At 49.9% G+C, this 16306-nt stretch overlaps 1 protein-coding gene across 6 annotated transcripts in view; it reads left to right on the top strand.

Annotated features, from left to right (window-relative positions):
- Window positions 1-16306, top strand: part of FGF12 (fibroblast growth factor 12) — a 303175-nt gene that overhangs the window by 279041 nt on the left and 7828 nt on the right. For all 6 annotated transcript variants that reach the window (XM_090051408.1, XM_090051409.1, XM_090051410.1 and 3 more), the window contains one exon: window positions 12521-12719. In XM_090051408.1, the coding sequence (XP_089907534.1) occupies window positions 12521-12719 (199 nt within the window). The remainder of the gene's footprint in view (window positions 1-12520; window positions 12720-16306) is intronic.

The raw sequence follows: 16306 nt of genomic DNA, 5'->3' as shown, positions 1-16306 counted from the left end.
ATAATTTTGCAGGGGAGGTGGGAGGATCGATTGATCACACTAAGCTTTTCCCTTCCCACAGCAAACAGTGCAAAGAGTCAGCTGGTTGGGCACAGTATGAAATCCGGAGAAGTTCAGTTGAAACTGCCCCAGGTCATCTTGCCCCATGGGCAAGGGACATATACCTGGTCTGGAGCACAACCAGGTTAACACAGCTACCTACGTCAGTCTGAAGTCAAGTAGAAGGCAGGATATCTATCTATCTATCTATCTATCTATCTATCTATCTATCTATCTATCTATCCATCTATCCATAGACAGACAGACAGAAACACACACACAGATATATAAAATATTTACTTCAATTAGTTTATAAGGTGCAAATCTACCCTGCTTTCTGCAGTATCAGCTCTCCAGGATGCCAGCCTGGTGCCTGTCCCACAACACCACCCTTCACTTGACACTTTTCCTGCAAAACAAAGCTGTGTTTTAGGTCAGAAAATACTACCAGCCTTTCTTTCCCCTGCCTTCAAAAGATGCAGCATTGGTGCAGAGAAGTACATCGAAGCAAAAGGGGAAAAAACCCCAAACCAAAACAATGCATCCCCAGTTGTCAGCCTTTGTAATATTTCTTTTTGAGTCTAAGACGTTGTCCATCCAACCCAAGTCTGCCCTGGCCTTGCCTGTCACCTTTGGCCAAAAGGCCTGTGGTTAATTGGTCAGCGGTGGCTGGCGTGCCAGTAAGTTGTCAAACATTAATAATCTAGTACCGTGCATTTCAGGATGAAAGTCTGAGCAGCAGAGAAATTGAATTTCCAGCCCTGGCCATGACAGCTCTGAAATTGGCTTAAGGCAAGAGGAGATTTTGTGGCATTAGGGAAGATAGGGCCTGTGTCAGTGACTGTCTTTCCACTAAACCCTACTGCTGGATTTCAGGAGTCGGAGCAGAGGGGCTATCTCGGGGCATCAGAAGCTTACGGGTGTAATAGGCCCCGTGAGCCCCTTGGCAGGTGCTGCTGTCTCCTCTCCATGCCACACATTGCTTCAAAAGTGAAACTCCACCGAAAACTGCCCCCACGATGGCTCTGCTTGACCATCTCTTCAGCAGCGGGGACAAAAGGGCATATCCTGCTTCTTGCCAGGCAGGGCTGTTGCCTCTTGCAGTACTTCTGGGGCTGTTGTAATTTTGGGGGGGAGAAGTGCCGCGGCCGGTCAGCTCTGCTTGTGCAAGGGGCAGGGGCTGAAATCTCTTCTAGGGGCAGGAAAGCATCAGCCCCTAGTGAAATGGCAAGAACTGGGTGAGGGGGCTGAAGGCTGTGGTGATACTATCAGAGCCTGGGCCCGGTGGGGTGCTCCCACCAAGTCCGCTGGGAGGGTTCAAGATCTTTCGGGGGGGGGGGGCATAGCATGTGGGGGACCTTATTCTGATTCTGTCTCATAGAGGTCTGGAGCCCGCTTTCTGTTGCCAGTGTACAGTCACTGTTAATATTAGAGGAGAAAACAGCGCTAGCTGAGGCAGGAACCAAGTTGACTTCCAAGCTTTGCCACAGCCTCCTTGTGTGACCTTTGGCAAGTCACTTAATGGTGCTGTGCCCCTGAGTATAAACTAGGGGAAATAACCCTTCTGCTCTCCTACCTTGCAGTCCCCTCATTGCTTCAGATTTTACATTTTCCAGGGCAGGGACAGTCTCGTTGGGTGAGTATAGACAGGGCTCTGCGTGCCAGCCAGCCGGGATCTGGATTAGAGTCTCCGGGTGCCACCGTCATTTAAATAACAATATGTCAATGCCAGTTCAGGAAGTCTGTGAATGATGATCGTAGCCTCTATTGCAGCAGTGCCCAAAGGCTGTACTTTGTTCAGTGTCCGCTGTGCCAAGTAGACACCAAATAGATGTATGCAGGGAAAGGTGGAGCCCAAAGAGGATACACAATCTGGATTTCACTATGGGGGTCCCCCCATTATCATCCTTTCCGGGGTATTATTTTTGGTTGGGACAAGATAAAAAGGAAAGTATCGTTTCTCCTGACCTGGGCACCCAAGTTTTTCCTTTCGTACAACTCATCGCTGTGTTGTCTGCTCCCTTCCTGTCTCCTGACAGATGGCTGTGAGGGGAGATGTATTTCAGCTTAGTCCTTCAGTGCTGGTGCAGGTTGCAGCATCGCTCCCCTTCCCAGACACTTTATCAGATATCCAGGATGCAGAGGAGACAATCAGCGAGCACGGCTCCTCAGATAAGGAGCTGGAAAATAGGAACAGGCTTGGGATCTGCCTGATCCTGAAGGTAGCATGAAGGGGGGGCCTGCAGTTGCACTGCTGAAATATCCCTTCCCAGAGAGGCAACTGCCTTTGATAGACACATTTAGTTTAGAGGGGATTTGGTAATGAGCACAACCCCAGGGCTCAGCTTCTCCAAGCCTTCGGACCCAAAGCTGGGTCTGAGTCTGAGTCTTTCACAAGCAGGAGGGAAAGCAAAGGACTAAGTGCTTCATGTGCCACCTCTCTGGGTCCACGTGGGTCTGTGGATTGCCTTCATGCATAAAACTACTCTATTGTTAATCTTCAAATCCCACCTGCCTGGGCCTGTTCCCATAAAGCCATCTTCAGCTTTCAGAGTAGCCCTGAGTTGAACCCCCCAGCCATCATGTCAGCTTTTGTTTCAGTGAAGGGTCCATTAGGGTCAGGACTGTGACACCCCCCGTCCAGAGCTGATCAGGCCAGTTTGAGGGTCTTTCACGTCCCTGAAGCACTTAGAGAAATGCTCGGCAGGAGTAGCATTGCCCAGGTTAGAGTTAGGAGTAAAATGCATTGGTGAGATGCTCTGGAATCAAGAATGCAACCTTGAATATTCTCCGGGTAGGTCTGTGCTGCAGTTGGGGTAGGGGGCTTGCGTACCTGGAGCAGTGTAGCTGTGGACATACACATCCCTGGGGACTCTGGTTGCTAAGCCAGGCTGAATTCTGTGCTGCCCTCCAGCCCCGGGGCTCGTTTGCCCAAGCTGCGACCATCCCTTTGACGGCTGTGCAGATAAACCTCGTCTCCATATGACTCCTTCAGCATAAGTGTAGTCGGTGGAGCCCACAGGGTTACTCCTATGGCATACTTCTTAGGGGGACTCTCCTAGTTCTCTTCTGTGGGGTTATTCACGTGAATAGAGACCTCTTTCGTGAGCCAGGATAGGCAGGATCAAGCTCGAAATTATAAGGTTTTGCAATGGTCCTGAACCTTGATCCTAAGTAGATGAGTCAAGACGGACATAGGGAGACGTTACACACTGCACTGAGACCATACTAAGAACACTTCAAACGCACGCATCCACACATTAAAGCTTGTTAGGTCATACTAAGCACCCTCTGAGCGCCTTGAAGTTACGCCACTTCAGGTGAGGGGTAACTGGGTCGTGCTACCTAATTCAGTCTGCTCCACAAAGATAATCCATTTGCAGTCTTCCAGCATCCCAGGATGCACTGCTCCCAGTGCCGCCCCCCGACAAGTGTCCTGGCTTCTAGCCCCGCCCCTGCTCACGAGCCCTCTAGTGGCAAGTCAGAGCAGTGGAGGGAAGAAACGGTATTAACCCTTAACATGCGGCTGCTCAGCACATTTTAACTTCACCAACACTTAACATCCCACATATTTAGTGTGATCTAAGCATAATGTGTATCTTCACCCTTCAGGCACACACCCCGGGGTAAAAAATACCAACTCTGTCTGCCTATGTAGATCCCACTGAGATCAGGAGCAGACAGACATGCTGCTCTCCCAGGGTAGCTCCCACAAAAAGTGGCTTTTATAGCACCCTACAACTTAGATGGTGGGAGACCGGGTTTGTCTTCCTTCAGCAAATGGCTGCAGACAGACAAAACATAAATACCAGAAGCATGTTACTCCTTATTCTTTCAGGGGTAATTCTCCACCTGGCTAACTCACCCTGGTTTAGGGATTTGCACTCTCTGTTTGCTGATTCTTGGCATCAGGGAAAATGTAGCATCTTCCCATGCCATTAGGTACCAAAATACGTTTGAAGACCTCTGCCCATGTCTGTATTTATCTACGCGGCACCAGGCATGTTGATAATAATCCATATTGGTGTTATCTGCTTGCCGTGGTTAGTATCCAGGCTTTCTGGTTTCAGCCAGATCTGCTCATAGTGAAGTCAGTGGGACTCTTGGCGTGGTCAAAATATTTTGGGTCTCTTCTCAAAACCCGTCCTTCTTGGGCAGAGGAGTGCTCGCATAGACCTAGCCCGTCTGCTTCAGTCACTTCCAGAGCTCCCTCCAGAAAATGAGCAAGACGCAGCTCCTGTTCTGTGCAGAAGAAGACTTGTTCACTTGGTGTTATTTAAAGTGAATACAGTTTAAATGCGCTAGTAAATTCTGAATATTTAACTGACATGTATACAATTGCTGGAGAGCCAGGTCCTCAGGGGGTGGAAATGACGCCTAGACCCCAAGCCACAGCATGGCTTGGAGGACTTACACCAAAGGGCAAGCTGTGTATGGTAGGTAAATAGAGGCCTAAAAGTGCCACAAACCAAGTCAAACCATGATGCAGGAAAAACATTATTTAGCAGTTTCAAGTCCCATAATTAATCTCCCTTCATATACAATGTCACTAATTACTTGCAGAATGGGCTCATTCTCTTCCTGCCGCTACTTCCAGGGACTCATTATACTCAGCCAGACTTTTCTCCTATGGATGAGGAGAGAACTTGGAAAAGGATAGATGTCTTCTTCCAAGCTGGTGCTTTTAAACTTCTTGGGGAAGGGAAGAGTTGGCCTTGACGTCAAGAGGTTCAATCCCGAGCAAGCAGCTAGGTTTGGACCCAGGGGCCAGTGAAGTCAAGGGAAAGATGGTGGCTTTGCCTTGGGGAACTTCCCATTCTCCCCACAGTGTCTGTGCTGCCCGGGCGGCCCTGCTCATTCACAGCATGCCGTTGTCCTTTCTCAGTGAGCTGCGTCCCAGCCGAGCGGCACTGGAAGCGTTTGCAAGACAGGCAGCCAAGCCCTCGGAGACTGCGAGTCTCCCTCTGCTCGGTTTCCCCGGAGCACGTGCATCTATCGGAGGAGTGTGCGGCCCTTCGTCGGCCTGATCTCATCTCCCGCTCATGTCTGGCTGGTCATTTTGGTGGGCGTTTTTCAAAGGGGCTAGAATAACGTAAGCACGACTTGCATTTCCTGCACGCAGCAGGGCCGGGTGGAGACCTCATGTGCATACACGTGATGCTGGGGCATCGAATGGGGCAGAGCAGGGCATCTGATATCCTCCTCTAAGTCCAACTTTCCCAGACCTGAGGAAGGACATTTCATAGTCAGGAACTTGCCTAATATCTCTCCCAGTGTTAGAGTTAATCCAAAAAAGGGGTTGCCAAACAAGCCTGGCTTCTCCCACATTCCCTGGACTATCACGGACGCAACACCCCTGCAGCCCTAGTCCAGAATAGTAACCGCCAGTCGTACTGAGCTGTATTCTCTGGATAACTGAGCATTTTTAAAAGTGCAAAACTGTGTATTTGTCCAGTGGGACAACATGCACTGCATTAGTATTCAATTTTGTTCAGGTTCATGGCATCATGTAAGCACAAGCAAAATCTAGATTTATTTTTACAAAGCAAATCAAATTGATTGTTCTTGTCGGGACCATGACACAAAACTTTGCCCTCTGGGGACATAGATTCAAATCCAACCCTAGTAGGAAAGTCACTGGCAAAGTTAATAAAAAAAGAAGCCACCTTTTTCATGGGAAAGACTTCAGATATATTTATTTCTGTATTTCTCACAATGTTTTTTTTCACAATGAAAAAAATGTATGTAAAAATGATCAAAGTTTGTAAACGGCTTTCGGTAAAATTTAAGAATATTTTCAGTGGTTGTTTTCAGATACAAAAAATCCCAACCCCGTGGTTTTTTAATATTTTCTGTGTCCATTTTTTTTGTCAGAAAGCCGAACAATTCTTGACCAAAATTCAAAAGCACGTATCATGTGTCAAAAAGACTTTTTTCTCCATAAAAAATGACAGGGTGCTTTTCTTTTTCTTCTCCGGCTTATCTCCTCTCCTTTTTTCGTTTCTCCAAGCCACTCACTCCAGACATGTTCCTGGGAGGGGGTCAGGGGACTTTCTGCAGGGACCAAATTCACAGATTTAAAAAAGCCCTTTGTGGGAAGGGGCCAAAAGCTGAATCATCCCTTACTCATCCGTGCATTGAATTTCATCGTGTTATTTTCATCTGAACAGAGTGGACATTAGTCTGTGGCCAGTATCGCATGCCTAATTTGCAGAGGTCATGTTAACAGGGACAGGGGCAGTCGAGATCCACGGAGACAAACCTACCTGTTACTCTAAGAGGACAGAGGTCAGGATAGAGCCGCTATGGGAACAGGCCCCTGGGAATACAGCACTAAAGCTGCCGTCTGCTACCTGCCGCATGGAGGGCATTTACGCCGGCTTAAAGTTACTGCACAGTAAGCGGGAATAGGCCAGCATCTACACGTGCAGGCGTTAAAGTGCAGCAACGCTGCGTGTGGACTAACTTAGGACTAACTTTAGTGTTACTCCATAGTAACATGTCTACATATGCATTACTGCACAGTAATTAATCAGGTGTAAATCGGATACCTGCATGATGCATGTATCAAATTTATGCCCAAGTCAGCATAAAGCGCCATATTTATTGCACATGTAGATGCACACCTGTACTGTACTGTGCAGTAAATGCCTCCATGTAGACACACCCAGAGAGAAGGCTCTGCTCTCTGGAGTTGCCCATGTTCCCACTGCTTAGTTCTCCTTAAAAACAGCTGCAAATCTCAGATTTTCCATCTCTGGCTAATAGCCGGCTGCACTTCTGAGAACTATCTTAAATTACAAGATCTTTCCGTCAGTGCACAGCGTTGGCTGTAAGAACTATCTTATTAGTGTGAAACCATTTAAGTACGCCTTCAGTTATTCCCTTTCTTTGCCACTCTTCTTAGGCTGAGATAAGCGAAACAACAGTTCCTTACTTGATTTAATGTAATTAATTTTGACAGTAAAGCTGGTAGATGATCTGCTGTTATTATCCTAATATCCTTCTCCTTTGTAGCACTCAAGAGTATTAGTGAAGTTAGCAGCCAAAAGTAACACACATCATGGACTGTCCCCAGAATTAAGATGAAATGACCAGCCTCTGTCAACTTGGGTAGGAAATCTATTCTACGAGCAGAGTAGACAGCTTCAATCACCTCTTATCAGCATCCACAAAGACATCAACAAATGGCACATCCTGCAACTTAGTACACTAATCTAGATGTGCTTTGCAAACGTTCAAGGGTGGCCACCAACAAGAAGAAACCAAAGAACAAGTAAATGTTTGAACACTTACAGATTGACCAAAATGAATCCCATGGGATTTTTCATAGATTTCATAGACATCAGGGCTGGAAGGGACCTCGGGAGATCATCGAGTCCAGCCCCCCGCCCAAAGGGCAGGAAGTCGGCTGGGGTCATAGGATCCCAGCAAGATAAGCATCCAATTTGCTCTTGAAGGTGTTCAATGTAGGTGCTTGAACCACCTCCGCTGGCAGACTGCTCCAGACCTTGGGGGCTCGGACAGGAAAGAAATTCTTCCTTACGTCCAGCCTGAAACGGTCTTGCAGGAGTTTGTGACCGTTCGACCTCGTCATCCCTTGGGGCGCTCTGGTGAACAGACGTTCCCCCAGGTACTGGTGGTCACCCCGATAAACTTATAGGTGGCCATCAGATCACCCCTGAGCCTGCGCTTTTCCAGGCTAAAGAGTCCCGTGGCTCTCAGCCTGTCATCGTAAGGTCTGTTTTCCTGACCTCTGATCATGCGCGTGGCTCTCCTCTGCACTCTCTCAAGCTTCTCCACATCCCTCTTGAATTGTGGAGCCCAAAACTGGACGCAGTACTCCAGCTGCGGCCTCACCAAGGCCGAGTACAAGGGGAGAATGACGTCCCGGGATTTGCTCGAGAAGCATCTATGGATGCAAGCCAGCGTTTTGGTCGCTTTACTAGCCGCAGCATCGCATTGGAGGCTCATGTTCATCTTGTGGTCAATGATGACCCCCAAGTCTTTCTTCTGTAGTGCTATCCAACGTAGCACTGCCGAGCCTATAAGGGTGCTGCAGGTTTTTCCTCCCTAGGTGGAGACCCTTGCATTTTTCGGTGTTAAACACCATGAGGTTCTCGTCCGCCCATTTGCTGGGCTTGTCCAGGTCAGCCTGGATCACCCGCCTGTCCTCTGGCGTGGATGCTTTGCCCCAAAGTTTGGTGTCATCGGCGAACTTGGCCAGTCCACTCCTGACTCCAATGTCCACATCGTTAATGAAGATGTTGAACAGGATGGGTCCCAGGACAGAGCCTTGAGGGACCCCACTGGTCACAGGGCACCACGATGAGTGACTGCCATCAGTCACAACCCTCTGGGTCCGACCACGGAGCCAGTTTCCCAGCCAGCGGATCGTGGTGGAGCCAAGGCCACAACTGGGCAGTTTGGCCAAGAGGTGATCGTGGGATACCAGATAAAAAGCTTTTTTGAAGTCAAGATATATGACATCAATCTCTTCTCCCTTGTCCAGGTGATAGGTCACCTGGTCATAGAAGGAAATGAGATTGGTCAAGCAAGACCTACCCGCAACAAACCCATGCGGGCTCTCCCTTAGGATGTTAGCCTGGGCCAGTCCCTCAAGGATGGCCTCCTTAATAAACTTTTCTAAGATCTTCCCCAGGATAGAAGTCAGGCTGATGGGCCTGTAGTTAGCCGGATCCACTCTCCTCCCTTTCTTGAAGATCGGCACCACATTGGCCTTCTTCCAGTCTTCGGGCACTACACCAGAGCGCCAGGAGCTCTCGAAGACCCGTGCCAGGGGCTGGGCTATGATGCTCGCCAGCTCCTTGAGTACCCTGGGGTGCAGGTTGTCAGGGCCGGCTGACTTGAAGGTATCCGGCTTCTCAAGGTGTTCCTTCACGAGGTCAGCATTGATGGAGGGCAGGGGATCTCCCTCACCCGGATCTCCCTGTCCCATAGCAGGCATGGGCGTCCCATGGGACTGATGAAAGACTGACCAGGGATAGGCCAGGCACCCACAGGCAGCCCCTAGGAAAGTGGCTTGAGTCCCATGTGTAAATCCTTATATAATGATAATAGGGATAATAATGATTATAATGATATAATGACATGTAAGCATGCTTTCTAATGTGGCTGGCCAGTCTGCCCTACCTTCTTCTGGAGAAGACATCCAATGGGTAGAACAGAGTCTAGCCTTGTACTTCCAAGAAATAAGTTTTTAATACTGAAGGAGTTGCTCCAGATTTCCACTGCTGTTCAAAACCTGGCCCCAAATGTAATAAATGGAAAGGGAAGTGTAGAGAACAGAGCCTGTTCCCATCCGCTCTGCCCTTTACGTCAGGTCTGCTCACTCTGCTTCCCAGAGCACGCACAAATGGTTCTTGCGCGGGCAGAGGCAGCACCGCAGCGGGAAGAGGAGCTGCGGTCTGATTTGCTTTATTCACGTCAGCAAAGGGGTCGGCTAAACGCTAGGTGCAAAACCCGTATTGCTGGTGCAAAGTGTGAAGCACTGAAGTCACAGCTGAGCCTTCAAACCCCACACTTCGTGGGCAGGGGCTGGCGGTGGGAGAGCAACGACACAACGTAAAGGGGATCCATTTCTTAAGAAAGCAGTGGGGGAGAAGAAGCGTGGACCCGAGGATGCGATTGCAACAGGGTCACGCTACAGCCTACCACCTTGCTGGCAATATGACATACCCGTTTTTATGGGGAAACTATTTGTGTTATGGGTGTGCGACTGGGAGGAGTCGGTCTGCTCGGTACGTCGTAGGCTCTTCGAGGCAGGGATGGTCTCTGGTGTGGTTTGCAATTGTACAATGTCTGGCATAATGCCCTGCAGCTGGCTTTGCAATGTTACTATTATTATCACTATTATTGTTGTTATTACTGTTATTATTGTTATTATCATTATCATTCTGATTACCATGATTACTATTATCATTGCTGTTATCATTTTTTTGTAACAGTGAGCAAGAACTAATAACTAACACAACCACTGATCATTAACTGCACTGATTAAGTATCATTAGTAGCAGCTATGAATACTGATTATTAAATTGAATATTTTTAATGTTAATCAAATTATTAATAATAGGCAAATCTCACTGTGTTCCTGTCATGCCTTTTTCACGTCTGGGCCAGGCCTGACTCCAGCATCCTCTGTGCAAGGAGATGGTCTACACTTCACAGAATATTTTCAGTGACCCCCTTCCTCCCCACTTATTCAGCCTTTCTCAGGTTCCCCATTTTTAATAATAATGACAACAATGATGATTCATAGATGTGAAGGGCTGGAAGGGACCTCACAAGACCCTTGAGTCCAGCCCCTCTGCACTTGGGCAGGAAAGACTGCTGGGGATGATGATGGTAATAAAATAATAATAATGACGATGATAATAATAATACCTCACTATAAAGTAGCTGTCTGATTTCTGGCATTACCAAAAGTGCTAATATGTCTCTCTGCCCCATACGAGTTGTGTAATCAAAGCCAAGACAAAGTCTGTGGAGGGCCCACCACAGAGCTGAATACAGAGAATGGCTTTGGGGTGGTATTTGGGAGCACAAGTTACTGGCAAATTACTTCCTACTGTTTCCCCAAGTGCTGTGAGAAGCCTCCCAGACCCCATCTAGCCTGTCACCCCCTAAAGTATTTGTCTTTACGGACAAGCACGAGGCCCCATCACACGCGGCAGAGGGACCCGGTGGGTCGGAAGCATTTTTAATCCGCGCTGCTAACGATGGATGCAGACTTGGTTACGTGCTGCAAAGCGGTGCACGTTCTGCGGCTCTTTCTCTCCTGTGGCTTCAAGCCTGACTGGCTGTGCAGGTCTGTTGCACATCAGATATATTGTCATGCTAGCAACACTTTATATAACCCAAAAAAGAAGCCCTCGGGAATGCACCCTGCTGCTGGGACTACGGCTGAAGGTGCAAAATGCTGCCTTTGAAAAGCGGTCTGCAACAGGGATGTTGTATGACCCTGACAGCTTCACTTTGAAGTTGGCAGTGGCTTTCCCAGGGAAATGGAGCTCAGAATTGCAGCCCCAATGATATGATATGAATGCCATGCTGCAGCATCTACCGGAGAGCTCCTCCATGGTCATTAGCAGCAGGATTTACTGGACAAGAGTGTCCATCTGATTGCATAGGGTCTGGGAAGCTGAGCATCATCCTGTTTCCGGTGTCATTGCTCAGCTCCCTGAATGATGCCACATCTAGAACAGACCTCCTGCCCAGGTCACTAGAGCTCTTGGCAGCTGGAAGTGCAGATAGAGGCATTTGCCAATGAAAAGCTATTCAAGAAATAACAATTCAGGGGAATGAAACCTTTACCTAGGAGGTACCAGTTGCACCAAAATGTTTGCTGAGCAGTTTCCTTGAGTCCAGGAGAGGCTTCCTGGTTAAAAAGAGGGATGGCGAGGGTGGGCTGATGGCTGGGGCTCTGCCTGGATGCCTGGCGGGCATCTAGCCTGCTAGGCTATGGGTGGTATTGGGAAGGGGGGGAGGTTCTCACTCCCTCTTTCACGGTGGGGCAGGTGTATCCAGCCTGAAGTCTTTGCTAGATGCCGTTGCCACCCCTGTGCAGGGAGAAGGTAGCAGATGAGGGCAATGCAGTTTGCACCATCTTGCCTTGGAAGGCTTCCCCTCTCTGTCCCAGCTGTTTGGACAGCAAATCTGACCGTGTTCCTGTTACACCCTTTCCACTGCTTGGCCAGGCCTGAGTCCAGCAGCCTCTGTCCAGGGAAGCTGCTTACACTTCATTGATTTTTCCCCCCCTCCTTATTCAGCCTTTCTCACGCTTTGTGCCTTCACCCTGTCCTGCCCCATTTTTGATTAAGGAAATACAAACGTGCTCCTGAAAGCCTCCTCTCAGCATCCTTCCACCTCCTCTCTCCAGAGCTGCCTTTTGCCAGGAGGCGCGTTCGGCAGCTGTCTCCAGGTGTCTGGCTCGGGTGCACGAGGCGCGTTCGCAGCCGTGTCGTGGGGGTCGGGACCTTGCTGCCTGGACGGCAGAGCCAAAACCCTCCCACCTCTGTCTCTCAAGCATGCTGTAGATGCTACACCAACCTGCAGGCAGCCCCCAGACATCCAGACACCCCGTTCCTGCATGTACACTGGCTCCTTGCACAGCCAGGGGGTTCCTAACCCACCTGGGTGTATGGACCGTGTTGTGTCCACACCCCCAAAGCATTGCACACGCTTTTCCCAAGCACTTCTTTCACAGGCTGGTTTGCAAACGACAGCCCTGCGGTATCAACAGACCAGGGGGACTTCTGTTTTATTGGACTGTTTTCTAGATCTGCACTTTATTGCTGGGGTCCGAGACAGCTGCCATTTATAGTGCTCTATTGCTAAGCTGACTGTGATTGGGGAACATTGATTAGCTCTCAGTGATGCCTGGCTTAAGTGATTAGTGATTAATTCCTTCCATTGCTTTTTGGTTTTTTTCTTTTCCCCTCTCTCTCTCCCTCTGCAGGATATTTTCACGCCGGAATGCAAATTCAAGGAATCCGTCTTTGAAAACTACTACGTTATTTATTCTTCCACGCTGTACCGGCAGCAGGAATCTGGACGTGCGTGGTTCCTAGGGCTCAATAAAGAAGGTCAAATTATGAAGGGGAACCGGGTGAAAAAAACCAAACCCTCATCACATTTTGTACCAAAACCTATTGAAGGTATGGGAAATCCTCACGCCTTTTCTCCGTGGGCAGGTGGGGGGTGCCAGGGTAGGAGAAGTAGGGGGATACTGGAGCTGACATGGATTCATAGGGGGTGGAGAGGGGGGAGGGGGTAGAGATCAGACCACAATGCACGAGTGATGGTTTGTTTGTTAAATGCTCTGCTTTTTTGGTAGTGAGAGCCTTCATTTCCCTTCCCTGTAAGCTGACAGCATATCTGCAAAGGTGACTGTGTTTGTGGTTATGAAAGGATGAACTCCCAACCCTAACGGGAGGAAGGGACTGAGTGAGGAAGATGAGTTTCCATGGGCTTTTGCATCTTGGTCCAAGGTTCAGATAGAGCCTGCATCAGAGGGGGCTGAAAGGTGTTGTCTGCTGGCGTCTTGGCCCGTACACCCAATCTGGGTGATGGGTCTCAGTCCCGTGCCCACCACGAGAGCCCGATGGAGATGCTGAACTTCCCTCTGCAAGGAGCAGCCAGGCAGCCTAGAGTCGAAACACGTTGCCAGGAGAAGGGCTTTATCCTTATGCAGCTGTCCTGTGGACAGATGGAAAACTGCTTGCAGGGGTATACGTCCCCGTGCCTTTTACAGACCAGAAACAACCCACCCCAGGGTTGTGTGGAAAAAGAGAAAGGAGCATCCCCAACAGAGGGAAGTCAGAGAAGGGAAGAGGTGTCAGCCGGTTAAACCAGTGCCACAGGAGCAAACACCAAGACTGCCTACAACGGCGTGTCATTAAGGAGATTACTTTCACTAAAGAGGATGGCAAACCAGAGCTTGGGCTTTGAGTGTCCAGCACCTGGGGGCTCAGAGCAACAGGTGCAAGGGCGTCTTTGTGTTGCTCCCAGAAAGCTTGTCTTCTGCAAGAAGGAGAAAGCTGGCCTCTCCTAGAAAGGACCCGGTGCCTGTACCCAGATGAGACCTCCAGGTCCCTTCATGCAGGGGACTGAGGGAGACAAGTGACTTCTAGGCCGTGGGTAAGCACCTCTGTAGACCTCCCCCCACAGCTTTGCCCACGAGGTGACGAGTTGCAGAGCAGGAGTTAGGACTGAGGCCAGAGGCAGCTGCAATGCTCGGAGTGAGCTGCCACATGGAGCCTCCAGGCCTAAGTGAGATGCTCAGGTTCATAGAAATCATAAAAAATGAGGGTGGGAAGGGATCTCAGGAGGTCACATCTAGTCCAACCCCCTGCTCAAAGCGGGACCAGCCCCAACTACATCATCCCAGCTTTGTCTACCTGGGTCTTAAACACTTCCAAGGATGGAGATGCCACCACCTCTCTGGGTAACCCGTTCCAGTGCTCACCACCCTCCTCATGAGAATTATTTTTTCTTAATATCCAACCTAATCTTCCCTTGCTGCAGCTTGAGCCCATTGCTCCTTGCTCTGTCATCTGCCCTGACTGAGAGCTTTGCAGGCTCCCAATGCAATGCATGGGAGGCGTCACTCGACTACGTGTGGGCTCTGGCATTTGAGTGGTCCAGCACTCGGATCTGCCCAAGTAGCCCATAGGGGATGCTGAGGTAGAGGGCACGTCCGAACCATTCATTGGGTAGGGAGCAGATCCCCCCATCCAACATGACACCCAAGCCACTAAAAGCATGATTGTCTCTATGAGAAAGGCAGAAGCACCAGTCTCTCCAGCTTTCTGTCTCCAGCCTGATCACGAGGAGCTGCTAAATCCCCCCCTTCCCACCCAACACAGCTTCCCATTTGCATTTCATGGGAGACCCCTGTGCTAGGGGAGAGGACAGGGTGCATGGCCCTTTAGTGTAGGCATACCAGTGCTTGGCGGGAGTCTTCCCCAAGCCTGCCTCCTCGACTGGTTGAGCTGCTTATCTCCTCTGGCCCCTTTCTTTTCTACCTCCTCCCCTTCTGTTCCCACCCCATGTCCCAGCTGGGATGGGACTGGCTGAGGGGTGGAGTGCTTTTTGGCGGGGCCCGGCCTGTGTGTTCCCTCATTAGGGGTCCCTTTAAGTGTGGGATGCTCCATGTGTGGCCCAGGAGGTGCATGCTGGAGGGGTTTGGATAGGATGCTGCCTCCCAGCCGTGCCCAGGCATGGAGGCAGAGGCAGCTGACCTGTAGCAGCCCCCTCATTACCGCAGAGCCTGCCGCCGCTTTCATTCCCAAACCCCCACCGTTGCAGCCCGTTCTGGTTGCAGCCGCCCCCGCGCAGTTCAATCATCGCTGTCATGTAACTCCAAAGCAAGCGAGCTCTTTGAAACTTGGCAGCCAAATTAAGTTCTCCCCCCACCTCTTCCCTCCTCCAAGCTGCTTCCCAGCCAGCCTCAGTGAGCACTGCCGCATCCCATCCTTGGCTGCCTCCCAAGCAAAGGCACGTGGCAGCTTCCCCAAGCACTCTGCTGTCTGGGGCTACAGAGGACCTGGCTCCCGAGCAAATAACATGAGCTGTAGGTAGCAGAGGGCTGCATGTGGAGGAGGTGGAAGAGGGAGCTCAGGTCCGTGTGACTTGCCTCTGCTGCATTCATCAAAGCCTGGGTGGGGGAGATGGTAAAGCAGAGAAGGCATTAGCTTTCCTTCGTAGCCGCTCTCTTTTCCTTGGCCTGAATCCAGCCCTAAGGAGCCCAAGCCACTCTATGAGTGTCAAGACCTCCATGTCTTCATGCAGAAGCAGCAATGCTGGGTGAATATCATAGATGGGCAAAACACCAAAATACATTGCTGGAATTTTATGTCCTGCTGGGAGATGTGTGTTGTCTGCCAGAGGCTGGAGGAGGGTGGTTATAAGCCAGCTTTCCACCCATAAGGCCTAAGCACTCATCTGTTATTCTGCTCTTCTTTCATATCTCTCCCTGTGTTCTCACACATCCCCCAGCACAACGGCACCCCCAGGACCTTTGGCCAGGGCTGTAATGAAAACAATCAGTTATACTAGCACCATCAGATAGGCAGGAAGGCATGACCGGTGCCTAGAGGAGCTTATATCTTCAACAGAAACAAGGCATGTGCAAAGGGAAGGAGGGAGCGTGGAGTACAGAAGTAGGAGGACTGAGTAGTTATGCCTGGCACAGGCTTTGTGAAGGACATTTGTTCAGGTCGTGCGTATCTACAGTGTGGCCGTGTCTACATGAGACACTTCACTGCACAGTAGACTAACCTATGGTGCAGTAAAGTGTCACCGTTTACATGTGAAGGTGCTTACTGCGCAGTAAATTAGTCCACTGTACCATCAATTTACTGCACATTAAAGCCAAATAGCATGAATTGCACGTGCAGATGCTCCCTGTTTGTGCATGCACGTAGATTGTTATATGACCAAAATGAAGGCACATGCAGTGAGGTGTGGGATCAGAATGGGGGCCTGCTGAGCTGGAATTTGGAGAAAAGAGGCTTCACAAGCTATATATAGGCCTCATTTCCTCCGCCACTTCAAGGGCAGTCCCTTCAGGGAACGTGGCAGTAGTGAGACGCGCACAGCGAAGCTACCCAGTGGCTCAGTTTAAACAGGAACCAAAGAAAGGTCCTGAAAGCAGACAGCCCAGCTCTTTTTTAGCTCACCGCCAAGGGAAACGTGTTTCTTTCCTTCCAGTGGTAAAGCTGTCGCTTCTGGATCAGGAGGT

This window comes from Crocodylus siamensis, chromosome 6 (assembly GCF_052110815.1).
Source record: "Crocodylus siamensis isolate JL-2025a chromosome 6, ASM5211081v1, whole genome shotgun sequence".
Taxonomy (NCBI): Eukaryota; Metazoa; Chordata; order Crocodylia; family Crocodylidae; genus Crocodylus; species Crocodylus siamensis.
Note: the sequence above shows the minus strand (reverse complement) of the source record. Positions and strands in the feature narration are given on the sequence as shown.